Raw genomic sequence first — 17,393 nt, forward strand, 5'->3', positions numbered from 1 at the left:
ATAGCATTTCGTGCCCTCCTTCAAATCCGAGCGATGAGGAAAAAACTGAGCCCACTCACACCTACTGGATTCAACCCTGTCATCACCTCACAGACGTCAGATTCAGAGGAGCACTCGGTAATTCACAGAGATCATACAATGTTTTACCCATAGAAAATGTATTATAGACAAATAAAATACATATTAATCATGTTAAACAACAGAACAGGATGCTAGAGCAGTTGATTTTTGCTTGCCTTATAACACTTTTTTAGGATTATACACTGTAATAATTTAAAGGAATAATTCACATTACATTTTTATTTGCTGTTGTTTTACTCACCCTTATGACACCAGAGATGTTAGATATTTCTTTTACTCTTAAAGTGCCAGTATCCATTATATTATATATAAATCACTCAAGACCACGATTTCATCTAAAAATCTATTTTTACTCATGTTCTACTCCAGATCAGTAGTGAAGTATGCACTGTGCTGTTGCATTATTTTGATGTTGTGTGTTAATCTTGTAAACATTATAACTCAAAAGGTCATGATCCACACTCGTTGATGTCATTAATTTCTTCATTTTACATTCTTCGGAGATAAAAAAAACAAACATTTTGGTGTGTGAACTAAACCCTACTGGCACAGGATGTCAATATGACGTCATATTGACATTGTACCCCAAAGTTGTTGGAACGTTGGATTTTGTTTGGAAATGAAAATTGGGTTGACATCAGAACCCAATGTCAGGCCAATTTCAATGTCCAATGTCCAACCTAAAATCAACCTAAAAATCAACCAAATATCAACGTCTAATCATGTTACACCTTGACGTTGTGTGGACGTTACCACTATGACATCTATCAGATGTTGGATTTTGGTCACTTTCCAACACAACCAAAAATCAACAAAATATCAATGTAAATTTGATGTTGTTATTGGACGTCGAAATAACGTTGTCATTAGACGCTGGCTAGACATTGAAGTTTGATCTAAATCTAACCTAATATTAATGTCTAATGATTTTGTGTGCCTTCTGGCAAAGAACTTAAGGAAGGCATCAACCCAAAATGTTTGTGTTTTATATCTCATAAGAATGTAAAGTAAAGATACTATTCAGGTGTGGATCATGACCTTATGAGTACTAATGTTCTACTGAAAAAAGCCACCTACATCTTGTATGTCCTGATGAAGATGCAGCAAATTTACATTTTTGGGTGAACTATATATACCTAAAAATTAAGCACAGTTTCATGCAGAAGCACACAAACCATTTGTCTGCACCATACTAAAGGTACAAATATTGTTATGCTTTCAGTTCTGAATAGCCACATGTTTGTTTACTACAGGCGTCAGAGCACATCCCACCAGGCTATGAAGCTGTGTCCCTGTTGGAGGCCTTGAATGGGCCCCTAAACCCATCGCCATCTGCTCCTCCACTTCAGGGCCTCACCAGGGGCCATGTTTCTGGATCTGTGCCCACATTTGGCAGTGAGAGCCACCACACGCCCGTGCGCTCCCTCTCTCCACTAGATCATTCTGTCAACCCCAACCAGACTGTGAAACACAAGAAAAGTGGCTCAAAGTGAGTTGAAGGGTGCTGTAAAACGAACCAGTAATAATAGATCAAATGAAATCACTCAAATACTGGTAATTGCACTCAATCAAAACAAGTTACATGAACTCAGAAAAGTTCTTAGTTTGCTTTGCGTTAGAATGTATTAAAAAATGTTTGTTGAAGTTAAGTGTTTTTCCACAAGATTAACACTCTTTCACACTTTACTCTTTAATTTTGTGCTATGTTGGTATTTTTAGATGTTTCTGTTACATAGAAACTAGTGTTAGGGGTAGCGCATTAGAAGTAATGTGAGTTACGTAATAATATTACTATTAAATTAAGTAATAATTAAGTAATAATATAATATTAAATTAAGTAATAATTAAGTAATAATATTAAATTAAATAATCATATTTGAGTTACTTTTTAAAAAATGTAATGCGAGTTACTTTTTAGTTTAATTAATTCGATTTTTAAAATAAATTGCTGAAGTAAAATGAATGTAGTCATGTTAAATTTTGAATGCAATGAGAAAAAAGAGGAACAGACAGAAGATAGCAGAGCCTTACATTTCTGCGATGGAAGTATTCTCATTATTTTGAACACATGGAAGAAAAGGAAAAGAGGATTATCTGAATGAACAGTGATTTTACTTTACTAATAAGACTAAAAGTACAAACGCATTGTTTTAAACATTTATTAATCTGTATATATGGCATGTAGAGCTCTGGGGTCAGGAAAATAACAATATCCTACATTCATTGTTTTATGCATTTTTTAAAAGTAAATGAAGGTTATGCAGTGTGTTGTTCATTGCTGAGCTTCTCTATTTAAATAAAAGAAGAACAAAAAAGGTTCTGAAAGAGATCAAGCCTCAGCAGGACAGAAAAAGTAATGCAAAAGTTACTCAAAAGTAACCTAACGCTTTACTTATCATACAAAGTAACTAAGTAACGCAACTAGTTACTTTTTTGGTGAGTAACTCAATATTGTTATGCATTACTTTCTAAAGTAAATTTCCCCAACATTTATGGAAACCTGTCATTTTGTCATTGAGGTAGATCAAGAGCAGAGGCTGTGTTTATGCTGAAGATCGGCTGAAAAGGCTATATACTTATATATGACCCATATAGAAATATATGCAAATTACATATGGGATAAAAGTTCATGTTTGGATTTTACATAAATAATATATGTCATATATGCAACATATATTTAGAAATATTGCAAAAAATGGCTGCTTACAAATATGTTTTCCATATACGAACACAAAAATAAAATAAAATTATAGTTAATATAGTTATATGAAATTCCAGTGGTTGAAAAAAAATATATATGTAAGTGGCCATTTTTGCAATATTTCAAAACATATGTTGCATATATGACATTAATTTAATATTTGTGAAATTCAATGAACATTTATGTCATATATGCAATTTGCACATATTGCCATATATCAGATATCTGGGGATCTATACTAAACTATAAATCAAATATAGTATCTTTGATAGTTATGAGTAGGGCGTTAATTAGAGACACCTGTGTGACACACCATTTATCACAAGCATGCTGTTGTAGTGCAAAATTAAATGAAGTTCTACTAGCTTAAACAAATTAAGTTTTTAAATCAAATATTTTGAAGCAATAAGTTTACACAATAGGTGCCGCAGTGGCACAGTGGGTAGCGATGTCGCCTCACAGCAAGAAGGTCGCTAGTTTGAGCCTCGGCTGGGTCAGTTGGCATTTCTGTGTGGAGTTTGTATGTTTTCCACGTGTTTGCATGGGTTTCCTCCGGGTGCTCTGGTTTCCCCCACAGTCCAAAGACATGTGGTACAGGTGAATTAAGTAAGCTAAATTGTCCGTATTGTATGTGTGTGAATGAGAGTGTATGGATGTTTCCCAGTGATGGGTTGCAGCTGGAAGGGCATCTGCTGCGTAAAAGTGTGCTGGATAAGTTGACGGTTCATTCTGCTGTGGTGACCCCTGATTCATAAAGGGACTAAGCCGAAAAGAAAATGAATCAATGAATGAAAGTTTCCACATTTTTAGACCAATCTGAATCTTTTTCGTGTGTTTCAGTATTACTCTACAGAGCTTTTAAATAAAGCCTCCAGAACATTTGCTGGGTGTTATTAGAACTGTCACTTTACAGCATTTCTTGAAGGTTAAATTATAAGCTGAGGAGCCAGACAGATGACAGAGTCGGTACTAATCATGTATTCTATGAACTCTCTAGATCCCTCTCCCAGAATTCATCAGTTCTGCCTGAGGAGGAGGATGAGAAGTCATGCAGCGAGTCTGAAGCGCAAACATGCAGGAGAAAACTACATGTAGAACAACAAGAGGTACAGCTATCTCTATTACCTTAATAGTATTTATGCATTTATCTTAAGCTTTTTCTGTTTTATTGTCATATTTGTTTTTAAGATATAAAAGAAGTCTCTTATGCTCACTATAATTGGAATTATTATTAAAGTTACTAAATGTGCTTTTAATGCATCAAGACGATAAAAGTGTAATATACTGTTTTATTTTTGTAAATTAGAAAGTGCGCAGTATATTTATAAATTATTTTCTGAGCAAAAGTAATGACTATTGTATATTTCTATTATGTGTTATTGAACATACCTAATAAAATAATTTAGTGTAGCAATAGTTTATACACCAAGTCATATTTAAAACAAAAAGCATTTGATTACATATTAAAAGAGACTATTGAAGGATCACAGTGCAACCATAAAATACAAATTCTTTGTCATTTTATATCTTCACACTATGTGTTAAACCAGTGTTTCTCAACCACGTTCCTGGAGAATGACCAACACTGCATGTTTTGCATGTCTCCTTTGTCTGTCACACCCATTACAGTGCTGCATCCCAGTTTGCATACTAACATTATGTCCTAAAAGTATGCACTTTTTTGTGAAGAAAAAGTATTCTATTGTTAAATTCTATTTTTGAATACTATTTAGGATGAATAGTATGCAAGTTGGGACACAGCAAAGTCTTTCAGTCTCTGCTCATGATCTGAATTAGGTGTGTTTGGTTAAAGGTGCAGTATGTAAGTTTGACAACCAGTGGTTGAACTGGGTTTTGCATTACTGGATCAAAACACATGCAAACGCAGGTTGAGGACCAGCAGGAGTAAGTGACCATCGAGCCTAAAGGCTGATTTAAATCGTGTTCTATTTAAAAGCAATGGCACATAAATGAAGGAATATTATCCATATTAAAAGGAGTTTTTGTTCTTACCAACACCTCAAATTGATATATTAGAAACTGCTTCTATAATTCTTGCAGCTGAACAACAGAACACTGACAAAGATCACCTCAAGTACACCTCATGTGTTTTATTCAGTGTTAAATGCTAACAATGTGAGTTTGAATGCCGTTTTACATGACATTTCAAGAGTTCACACTTAGCTTGTTTGGCATGCTGTCCCGGGAGAGAGCCCTGAGCTCAAGGGATCCTCGAGCCCAGGGCTCCCTCCTGTTCGCAGAGCGAGAGGGGAGCTTGAGCTCAGAGGGATCTCAAAACTCCCTGGCTGCAGTAGCTAAGGGAACACTTGAGAACAAGGGAGTTAGACAAATGCTTGATTTGCTAAATCTGTTATGTATTATGTATATCTTTGGGTGGTGGGAGGAAACCGGAGAAACCCACGCGGACACGGGGAGAATATACAACCTCCTCACAGAAACACCAACCAGCCTGGCGGGGACCAGGGCCGGCAGTGTTCTTGCTGTGGGGCTAACAGTGCTAACCACTGGGCCACTGGGGGGAGAAGGGGGGGTTTCTTCAAGACGAAGACAAATGTGGACTGAAGACTATTTATAGTAACTTAGGAATAATATGATTAGGAGATCATGATTAGCTAATGTGGAACCGTCTGTAATGAATCATAAGAACGTGAGTCTCTCAAAGTTAGTTTTTAAATAAATTTCACTTATTGCCATACTACTGAAAGCAGCAGCAGATAGTTCACCTCAGATCTTGAAAATAAAATAAACCATCTGAAATTGAACTTTAACTGTGGAAAAATGCAAACAAACACATATCAGTGATTCAGCATAAACATTTAAAAATGTTAAAGAGGTTTAATATGTATTAATTAGAGTATAAACCTTACCATTTCATGCATGCTTCAGAATGGCTGTATTTAACTTTCTGTCGTGTTTCGTCTGGGGCAAACAGCCAAATTTCTTATCACTGCAAATCTCATTACGTAGCGTGATGTTAAGACACGGGGTTACAATGTAATCTGATCACCTGATGTTTACGCTTGTAATATTTATATTATTTGATAATTAATAACCTCATGTGGAACTCTGAATCTGCGTCTCATTTTGGAGTCTGCTATTGTCCACCGGAGGTCGCATTTCGGTCACGGGTGCATGCTTTGAGAGCCTTTCTGAATAAATGAAGGAAATATGCGGTTTTCAAACAAGGCAACCCAGGGTGCTGAAATATAATTGGCTAAAGTGGCAGTAGGCGGGTTAATAGAACCAAATCAAAGACTGCCATTCTGGCACATAACAGACATTTTCAAAGCAGAATTACTGATTTCAGCATTGTTTGTCAAATAAACAAGAATGTTCCCTTAGCATGTTTCTTAAATATTTGCAAACATATTATGGTATTTTTATGCTTTATAAAAGTCAAAAACTTACATACAGCACCTTTAAGGAGACATAGAAAAAATGCAGAGCTGGTGGTCCTCCAAGAACGTGGTTGAGTGTCTTAAACCGCTATTGTATGCATCACACATTTGTTAGCAACTTTTAAAATCAATTAAAATATAAAAAGATGTATAATGCTATAATACATTTAAAGCTTTCTATTCTATTCTATTCTATTCTATTCTATTCTATTCTATTCTATTCTATTCTATAATGTAATTTAATAAGTGCATATCAGAATGAGTATGGATAATTTTTTAATTAAATATAGTTGTTATATTGGAACCAAATTGACAACTGTTATGGAAAATTGCAGAAACATATAGAATGTTTTAAATAGTTGAATACTATTATCCACTAGAGATAGTAAACATAATTCTGCTCATCATCATGTCTAAATTCTGCAGTCTGGAGTGACTCCTGAAAGCGACAACCTCACCTTGTCATCCTCGGGGGCCATCGATCAGTCCTGTAACGGGACGCCTCTCTCCTCCACGATCACCTCCCCAGAGGGTACAGCGTTTCAGACCACTAAACCCAGCTGACTGAAATGCACACCAGAGCTCGATCGTTTACATCTGCTTGTTCTGTTCAGATCCAGTCAGCAGCAGCCTGGCTCAGTCAGTGATGTCCATGGCGTCTTCTCATAGTCAGCACTCTCAGATCAGCACCGACACTCTGTCTTCAATGTCTGGATCCTACATGGCTGGAGCCGAGGGGGAGGAGGCTGCTGAGACCCCGGCTGAGAGCAGAGCACCATCCCAACATGAGGGTGAGGTAAGAGAGTTAGAAGGTCTGGAAGCAGGACGTCATCGACTTCCGATGCTGTAGTTGAAGTTGATATTATGGTTTTTGCAACATGATCATCAATCGGTCTGCTTGATATCTAAATTTACAATGTTTATTTTGCTAGCTCACATTGTTTTTCAAGACACCATCAAATGGAAGATAAAATTGTCCCTTTTTTCTTCTGTTGTGACATACATCCACTTAAAATGGTCCTGAAATTACAAAAAAATTTAGGGCGGTCAATGATTTGGATTTGGATGCATGACTGTTGGGATTTTTGGAAGACTGGTGTTGATGGGCTAACAAAATGAAATTATAAGAGACTGACGAATGGATAAAAGCCTTGCCAAAATGAGACATGCCCTGATAACCCCTTCTGAAAGGCATTTCATGTGATCAGAAGACTTTATTTGGATGGTCCTATTGCACATTTTGTTGACTAAAAGTTGCATTGAAACTACATGCCAATTACTTCTCATTTGAACATTAATAAGCTGTCTGCTTAATATCTGCTGATACCGCCCCTTCAACAGACATTTAACTGACTATGAGAAACTTAGCAAGAACATGTCAACTTACACTAACCCTATCCCTAACCCCAACGTAACAGTCTACTTATAATCTATTGAGAATTAGTTGGCATGTAGATGCAATGTAACCTAAATTCAACAAAATACGTTAAAGGGACTGTTAAAATAAAGTGACACCATTATTTTTGACAAAATGATGAAGTGCACAGATACATAGTTTATAACAAGCAAGCACTACTATATGCATATTAAAATAAGAAGAGTAAATTTTGATTTAATTGTGGCTTTAAGGTGGAATTTGAAGCATGCTAGTTAATCCACTTTAAAAGAATGTTTGTTTTGGTAATCTTTAATGAAAGTCTGAACATTTTCTTTCACCATTAGAGTGGCGGTCGTTTTGTTGACGTCAACTTGAGGGCTTCCATAGCAACTGTATATCAATATCCTTAACCACAGCCTTTTTACTGTTGGCTACAAGATAATGATACGCAAAAGAAAGCTCCGCCCCCTATTCAATATTCTGTTTTAGTCGGAAGTATATGAACATACTGAAATATAAGTCTAAGAAACTTCCATGCCTGGTTGTTATGTTTTATAGGGTTATTAAGCCTAAAATATGTATTTATTCACTATTTATTCACCCTAAAGTGGTTACAAACCTATATGCATCTCTTTCTTCTGTTGAGCACAAAAGGAGATATTTTGAAAACATTTAGAAACTGGTAGCAATTGACTTCAATAGTAGGAAAAATACTATGTAAGTGATTGTTTATACCAGTTTGCAAAAGTTTGCTATATTTTTTTGTCTTGAAAATAAGTTAATACAGTTATTATGTAAGACTGTATATAAACTGTAGTTTACACCAGGAAGAAAACATAACAAATCAAGCCCTAGCAAATATTTAAAGTGAACTGAAAGAAGGAGCATGCGCTATGCTATACTGATATGGCGCTTTGTGCATGTTTTGCTTGCTTGATATTGATTTGCAGTGAAAAGTTGCAAGTATAAATGTTGCAGTGGGTTTCGGATGAAATAAACTGACGTATTTCAGAAAACACAGTAAATTTAAGTTGTTTTCTATTGAACTGTTTCTTCTATTTTCTTTTTTTTAAATAAATGTTGCATTTGTTTGTGGAGTTGAAATATTGGATTAGGGTTAGGTTTTATTATTTTTTTTATTGAACTTCATTTGCAGTCATTTGAGCATCAGTTCTATCTTAAAATTATAATAATAAAAAATTACATCCTAAAGTAAAGACAAAATTGTTGTGTTCACTAAATTAAATTAGATTCATATGCATATTTTAAGATTAATTTCATTTTTTTAATTTACAATTCTTCATAAAATGTCCCTAAATGGAGGTATCTTATGTTAAATAAAAAATTCTTAGCCTAATAAAGAAATTGAACGTGCTCTGCTTTGCTTAGAAATGTTGTACTGTTTAAAAAAATTAAAAAAGCGATAAATCATGGTAAACAATTGGTCAAAAATCAGTATATTACTATCATAATCTTGCTAGAGCTATATTTATCACAATTGCAAAAAACACTGAATAATTGAAGAGCTGTTTGTGCAAGTAATTGTATGTCTTACAGAGACCATATTTACATATGTCTGCAGGATATCCCTAATGATGGAAAAGCGCATAACTTTGTGGCTGCCATTCTTGAAGAACAGGATTCAGAGGTGAAACATTGAAACAATCGACCATCTTAAACCTAGAGATTTGTTTGAGATTGATCATTTATTCAGCTCTGTATTTCCATCCTTAGGGAAATGATGTGACTGAGGAAGATTGCGCATCTCCTACCAAAGAACATGGTAATTGTAACCTTAGCTATTGCCTGTAGTTTATGGAAGCCAATTTCCATCACTGAATAAAAAATAAAAAGGAAATGTAACTTTCCATCTCACAATTCTGAATATTTCAGAGTTCCATATGAACATGCGTTTGCTAGTAATTAAGAAATGTGTGTATTGTAAGAATTAAAGTCAGAATTGCTAGAAAATGTTCAGAATTGGCATTTTTACTCTCACAACTAAGAAGTTTCTACTGACAATTCTGGCTTCTTTCCTCAGAATTGTAAGATTGCAAATGTGAGTTATAAAGTCCTATTCAGAGGAGCAAAAGGTATTTTCTTATATATATATATATATATATATATATATATATATATATATATATATATATATATATATATATATATATATATATATATATATATATATATATATATATATTTACGTCTCACAATTCTGACTTTGTAATTTGCAATTGCATGTTAAAAAAGTCAAAACTGTGAGATCAAATACCTTTTTCATTTTTATTTAGTGGAGGAAAGGAACATTCAATATAACATTAGATTAAGGAGAAAAAACCCTCTGCGATGTAGGTGGCACTTTATTCAACCTGCCTACACTCCTGCCTGATGAATAACTTGTGTTTGCAGGTGGGCCAAAGAGGCCATTTACAACAAATATATTTATCACATGACTCATTTGAGGCGAATGTAGTTCGATTTTCATGTTTTGTTGAATCAGCCTACATACAAGCACATTTGGCTTCTGAATTTTAGTAGAGTGGAGATCAAAATTAAGAGGTCACTGCTTATTTGAATGAGATATTTGAAAGAAACAAAATTTTGATCAAAATTATAGACTTGGTGGTAATTCCCTTCACGGTGGTGCAGTGGGTAGCACGATCGCCTCACAGCAGAGAGAAGGTTGCTGGTTCAAGCCTTGGCTGGGTCAGTTAGCATTTCTGTGTGGAGTTTGCATGTTCTCCCTGTGTTTGTGTGGGTTTCCTGCTGGTGCTCCGGTTTTCTCCACAGTCCAAAGACATGCGCTATAGGTGAATTGGGTAGGCTAAATTGTGGCGACCCTAGATTAATAAAAGGACTTAGCCGAAAAGAAAATGAATGAATGAATGAAGATTCTTCAAAAAAAAAGATAATTCAGACTCAGATAGTAAATAAAACGGAAATAATTAATGATTTTTTGTGTGGCCCGATATCAATTGATCTACAGACCGCTACCAGTCCGCAGCCCAGGGGTTGAGGATCACTGTTCCAGAGGAAGCTTTCAGCCATAGCAAGAAAAGCTGACCATTCTAAATGGTCATTCTAAACTCCATCAAGTCACCCAAAAATTTCAATAGACAATAAGCATTTAACTGCAGTTCCTTCACTGTTCGTATCATCCAATCATCCAGCAATTTTCATGCAGAACAATGGTCATTTTGATCTCCACTGTACAAATATTCTATCATTGATTTTAGTTTTAAAACAAATGCATTCTTTGAGCTACTAAGTAGTTTAATACAAGCAGTTGAGGTTTTGCTTTTAATTATAACCAGTCCCCCTTTTGCATACGCATTTTTTTGTTCTTATCCAATGCGTTGTATGGTCTTACCAATGTGAGGAAATGAGTGTTGTTGTGCACGTGCTGATCGCATCCGCTCCGCTTTCACATTAAGTACGTGTGCATCCATCAACCACAGCCATCCCAAAATGGCTGGCGAGCAGCATCCTGCGCCCCATCGTTATCACCCCCCAACCCCTCACTCGCTGCTCTGCCCTGCCCTGCCTCGGCTGCTCTTGTTTGACCTCTGACCTCGCTTGCAGGTGGGCGCAGGAGGAGCGAGGCGCCTTGTCCAGAGTTTGAAAATAACAATCAGGGGCGGTCTGACACCCACTGTATGACAGGCCTGGACAATGAGCAGCCTCCTGACGGCCGATTCGCTGGTGAGTGGCAACCTCTCGAACATGGACTTTCTGATTTCCAAAACAGCAACTCTATTGGCTTTCTCTGCTTCATGCACGTCCTTACCTTGACCCCCCTTTTGTGTAGCATAAATTGGTAGAACGGCAATGCCCTTTATCCTCCCCCACCTCCTCTTCTTTTGTGTGTGTTTATGTGTATGTGTGAGTTTATATCGTGTATGACTTGTTTCTATCTCTCCGGGTCATACTAACGGCTAAGTTCATGTTCAGTGTCTGCCAGCTCAAAGTAGCTTTGCGTCTTCTCCTTTCATTTCTAAGTTCATCCCTTCATTTTTATGCTCACCCTCCCCCTTTTTTTGCCAGCGTTTTCTGTTAATCCTTGAGGTTTGGATCATGTCATTCAGAGAAAGCATTCTCTCTGGAAGAACTAAATGAAGCTTTTCATATGAGATGTGTGATATTAAAATATGCATCTTACACTACTAATCATCATCATATTTCTATTCATCTTGAGTCCTATGTAGTCAAAAACATACAGTTGCACCATAAGAATTTGGAGACATAAGCCTCACTTAAATGTGTCTGAAGATCATTATACTGGATGAGTTTATTTTTATATTATCAATTTTTATATTTAATATATTATGTTATTCAGTTTATATTAATTAATTATATAAAATGTGTCTATTGATTTATTATTAATATACATTTATTATTGTTGTTCGTTTTAAATGTTGTTTAAAGAGCCCCTATTATGGGTTTTTTAAAATGACCTTCCATGCAGTGTGTAACACAGCACTAAGTGAAGTGAAATATCAAGCTAAGGCTTAAATCTAAAAGTGCACCGTGTTTAAAACTATTGATTCATCTATAAAAGAGTCGACTCATAGTGGTTCGAATGAATCGGCGCTGTAACGAGTCTTTAGCCATGCTAGCGTGACGTCGAAATGGAAGTCAAGCCCCGCCCATTTGTTGCACACGCAAACCCTGGAAAATTTTAACCTCTAGCCCCGCCCAAAAACTCAGTAGAAAAAAAAGGACAAAGACAAACAGTGTAAAGTCTCATTACAGTACAAACACAGTAGCAGATCCTGGGTGAATCATGTCACATGTGCTCTGAAGTGTGAGGGAAAGTTAGTGTTATTTCCCCACCCAAAGTTGTGGCTGTGAAGAGTCAGTGGTTAAAGTTTATTTTTGCAAAAATCCCTCAGCATTATATTCTCATATATATATATCATATATATTTCAGTCATTTTTCTGACGAGTGCTTTAGCAATCTACATGCTTACAAAGGGGGATTCATCTGCCCTTTGTTAAATGAAGGATCAGAAAAGACTATTGATGTAATGAGACTTTGTCAAAGCTTGACAGGAACTTCGTGCATCGTGCATCGTGCTAAGGAGGGGCTTGGGAACAAATGAATCACTGAATGAATCATATGGGGGTCATTGGGATAATTTGGTAAAAAAAAAATGCATACTATAAAACAATGAAAGTGTTTTTTAACCTTGCATGCATATCAGCCTGTTGTTGGAGACCCCCAAAACCAAAATATGACCTTTTTTATGCACAATAGGGGCTCTTTAAAAAAATTCCTATTAAACTTATTCTGTTTTAAAAATAGAAAAAGATAATTTTGATTAATATCCTAATTTTTTAATGGAAGTTTATATAATATAATATAATATAATATAATATAATATAATATAATATAATATAATATAATATAATATAATATAATATAATATAATATAATATAATATAATATAATATAATATAATAATAGTTTTTAAGTGCTGCATGCATGTCCATATTCTGTTTGTGGTCACTTTAATTCATGTGCCCATTCAAGTCTTGTACTTACAGGGAGAAAAACCCTTACTTGAATGGCCACTTGAAATTTGAACACCCTCCTGATTAAAGATAAAGGTTTCCAGTAAGAGAGCAGTTGTTGTTTTTTCCCAAAAAGGACTCTGACTACCACCATACTCTCTCATTATTCTCTCATAAGCACCGAGCTTCTCCTCTCTCTCAATCCGACTCTCATTTTTTGTGGATGCCTGGTTAATTCTGTTGATGTGCTGTAAATGTGTGTTCTCTCTCTTTCCTGTCTCTGTTTTTCCTTCCATCATTTCCCGTCTCTCTCTCTTTCTCTCTGTATCTTCCTGGATGTCTGTGGAATGGACAGATGAGGACTCGTGTCCTGTTCACATTGAGGAATAGGTATGGAGTAAGTTAAAAGGCAATGCGGTCATGGATTCACAAAGAAGTTTCTGCCTTTATGCCATTCACTTTTACCTTCAGTGGGATTCTTTACAGATTTGCCTTTTGACCTCTTGGGGTTAAAAGAGCCTTTCAACCATTTACTAAGTTGCATGATGAATATTCAATGCAGGCCATTTTGGAGAACAATGGATAAAAATGGCTTGGTTTGCATGACTGACATTTTGGCCAACCAACATACTCATTAAGAAATGCATATTAACTCTTTCCTTGCCAGCATTTTTTAAAAGTTGCCAGACATCACCAGCATTTTTACTCTCTAAATATGTTCCGCTAGGGATATATGACCATATTATACATTAAAATAAAGAACCAAACCTCTGCTTTCAAAAAAACAACAACAACAACATCGTATCTTAATGTGTGAATTTTTAAGATATTTACACACATGTACACTCATTGGCCACTTTATTAGGTATACCTTACTAGTACCGGGTTGGACCCTTTTTTGCCTCCAGAACTGCCTTAATCCTTTGTGGCATAGATTTAACAAGGTGCTGGAAACATTACCTCAAAGATTTTAGTCCAAATTGACATGATAGCATCACGCAGTTGCTGCAGATTTGTCAGCTGCACATCCATGATGCGAATCTCCCACTCCACCACATCCCAAAGGTGCTTTATTGTATTGAGATCTGGTGACTGTGGAGGCCATTTGAGTACAGTAAACTCATTGTCATGTTTAAGAAACCAGTCTGAGATAATTCGTGCTTTATAACATGGCTTATAACATGGTTATCCCGCTGGAAGTAGCCATCAGAAGATTTGGTTTTAAAGTTATGGACAGGGTCAGAAACAATACTCAGGTAGGCTATGGCTTTGACACAATGCTCAATTGGTACTAATGGGCCCAAAGTGTGCCCGGTGTGGTCTTCTCCTGCTGTAGCCCATCCACCTCAAGGTTGGACGTGTTGTGCATTCAGAGATGCTTTTCTGCATACCTCGGTTGTAAAGAGTGGTTATTTGAGTTACTGTTGCTCACTGGATGTTTTCTCTTTTTTTGGACCATTCTCTGTATACCCTAGAGATAGTTGTGTGGGAAAATCTCAGTAGATCAGCAGTTTCTAAAATAGTCAGACCAGTCCATCTGGCACCAACCACCATGCCACGTTCAAAGTCACCTAAATCACCTTTCTTGCCCATTCTGATGCTCGGTTTGAACTGCATCAGATCATCTTGACCATGTCTACATGCCTAAATGCATTGAGTCGCTGCCATGTGATTGGCAAATTAGAAATTTGGACAGGTTTACCTAATAAAGTGGCCAGTGAGTGTATGTTTGTGTATGTGTGCTTGCATATGTGTGTGTATGCATTTGCCAAATGCAAGTTGCATAACTCTTCATTTCTATAAGTAATCTGATCTACACTTACTCTTAAAATTGTATATTTCGCTCTCAGAAGAACCAAAAGTCCAGTAACTCATTCAAGACATGCACTGGAGCTTCCCTTATAATACTATACCTAAAACAAGATATCTTATCAATGGTGGGGAAAGAGTTAAAATTGATCTCCAAGAAAAGCTTCAAATTTGGTGGAAAATATCCATCGAGATATTATTTTACTTTCTTATATCTCAGTTTAAACCCCATTTCCACAATCCCATCATTTTACCCTTGACACCTACCTTCACACCCTATATATTTCTCTCTATGTCTGTATCTTCTTACATGGACTTGTTCTGCCTCCCTGTTAGGTCTGTTATACCTCGATGTCTATCGGCACGGAGGGGATCCTTTGACTCACCACGCATCCACCAGCAACATCAATCTGGAGGAGCAAGGGGTCACCAATGAGGCGGCAAACCCCAAAAACAAATCTAATCGTGGACCCTTAGTTGTGTGAAATCCTCAGACCTTCTCCAGTCATAAGAAGAATTTCTCTTTCTTCAAGCCCAAACTCGTGCCCACACCAATTTACTCATGGATCGCATCCTAAAAGCAAACCAGGGAGGATTGATTGCGTGGTTTCCTTTCTCCATTGTGTTAGATGTCATGTTTTAGTGCTCTTTTGGTGTTCACGCCAACGCTCCACCCCCTCATGTGTGCAAATGAAGGGATGACTCAAACAAGCTCTCCTCATGAAAGCCTGCAAAATGAGGACACGCTAAAACTTCAGCATTTGATCCAAACATCGCTTTTCTCAAGGAGAGCATTTCATTTCAAGCCTGTGCAAAATGCATTCTGACACTTTGGCAAGCACTTTTAACTCCTTCAAATTTATCCTTAAATCCTGCAGATCTGATTCAACATCCCTTGGTATTTTTCTCAGAAATGTCACTGAGCATTTGTATGACTATTTCAACTTGTACTCCTTGATTTATACCCACAATACCCAAGACAGATGTTTCAAAAGAATACAGAGAGAGGAATTTTCAGAATTGTCGGTTATAAACACAAGAGCAATACCACATATTTGCTCACAGTTCTGCCCTTGTCAGTTTGCTGCAGCTCATTTGGAGCTTCATGTACAGCCCTGCATGTTACAAAGACACAAAGCTACTGAGCTGCCTAACCACGTCTGGCCACGGAGACGCTACTGAACTGCTTACTACCGAGCATTTGTAGAAAATGAAGAGGTATGGGAAAATTCGCATCAGTGGTTGTGCCTCAGATCGCTACTGTTGATGGTATGTGCTACTGTTAAGCTTTTCGTGCGTTGTTTAAAAGATATGTCTATGGTACAATCTTGCGTATGCCTATATCTGATAGTTAGTCAGTTCGTAACCAAGGCTTGAAGCAAAGTTGAAGCAGCCCTTCAGAAGAGCGTTGTTGGACTCGTATGTGGCAGGTCTAAATTTCTGTTATGTATTGCTTTTTGAAAATTGTTGCACTTTCCTATAGGGTCCAGAAAGTGTTTCTTAGCAGTCGTTATATTGAGAAAATGATGGAAAGATTTTTGAGACGTGTGCCACAAACTTAAAAAAAAAACAATCAAACTGTCAGTTTCTCATCAGTTCTGCCAAACCGAATTCATAGTGTTTGAACTTTGCTCTCTGTTGCACCATTGATACGTTATTGGATATTTTATTTAAAGAAAATCTCTTTCTGACCATGGGTTTTCTTTGAAACTACTTAAAAGGATAGTTCACCTCTAAAATAAATCAAATTAATAATCTCATTAGGGATGTCCCGATCAGATTTTTTGCCCTTGAGTCTGACACATTTGATTTTTATTACTTCTATAATACATAAAAAAAATAAAGAAGAGCAAAGAAACCGATCCAGGATGTTCCTTATTTTCTATTTGATTCATTTAATTTTAGCATTCAACAACTCTGTTAACAAATAGAGCACTTCTGTGAGGTAACTTGAACAATCAAGTCATAAATAACATAAATACTTCACTTTTGGACTTTAGTGCAACAGTAAATATAAAAAAAAGAACTAATATAAAAACAAACACCTCAACTTAAAATACCCGACAGGCAATCCCAAGTTGACATATCTCACAGTTTGCTTTGGCAATAATGTCGTCATCAACTTTACAATACCCCCTGCTTCTGTCTTCTACTTTGTCGGAATTTAACCAATAGCGTCTCTGCAACAAAGTGATGTCATGCAGCACATGTTGCTGTTTCTGTGTGAAGCCAAGAAAGAGGTCTAACTCTGTGCCACTGCATAACTGTAGATATGTTAAAAATAATGAGAATATGTATGTATGTATGTATGTATATATATATATATATATATATATATATAAATTTGAGTCCTGATCGGGAGGTAACGTCAGATTCAGATCGAGTCTGGGTCTGATTTCTGATCACGTGATCGGATCTGGACGTCCTTAAAACCCATTTTTATTCCAAAATGACATTGGACTCCATCAGGGTCATAGGTGAACATTTA

At 36.3% G+C, this 17,393-nt stretch overlaps 1 protein-coding gene across 2 annotated transcripts in view; it reads left to right on the plus strand.

Annotated features, from left to right (window-relative positions):
- The window catches only part of rnf157 (ring finger protein 157), a 33,556-nt gene extending 16,365 nt beyond the window's left edge, over window positions 1–17,191 (plus strand). The window contains exons 11-20 of one of the 2 annotated variants that reach the window (XM_056470124.1): window positions 5–117; window positions 1,335–1,570; window positions 3,780–3,888; window positions 6,628–6,733; window positions 6,816–6,997; window positions 9,162–9,227; window positions 9,314–9,362; window positions 11,165–11,284; window positions 13,452–13,486; window positions 15,242–15,326. In XM_056470124.1, the coding sequence (XP_056326099.1) occupies window positions 5–117; window positions 1,335–1,570; window positions 3,780–3,888; window positions 6,628–6,733; window positions 6,816–6,997; window positions 9,162–9,227; window positions 9,314–9,362; window positions 11,165–11,284; window positions 13,452–13,486 (1,016 nt within the window). In that variant the 3' untranslated portion in view covers window positions 15,242–15,326. Of the gene's footprint in view, window positions 1–4; window positions 118–1,334; window positions 1,571–3,779; window positions 3,889–6,627; window positions 6,734–6,815; window positions 6,998–9,161; window positions 9,228–9,313; window positions 9,363–11,164; window positions 11,285–13,451; window positions 13,487–15,241 lie in introns of both variants that reach the window. The other variant, XM_056470123.1, reaches the window with a different exon arrangement.
- Window positions 17,192–17,393: the final 202 nt, after the last annotated feature.

This window comes from Danio aesculapii, chromosome 12 (genome assembly GCF_903798145.1).
Source record: "Danio aesculapii chromosome 12, fDanAes4.1, whole genome shotgun sequence".
Taxonomy (NCBI): Eukaryota; Metazoa; Chordata; class Actinopteri; order Cypriniformes; family Danionidae; genus Danio; species Danio aesculapii.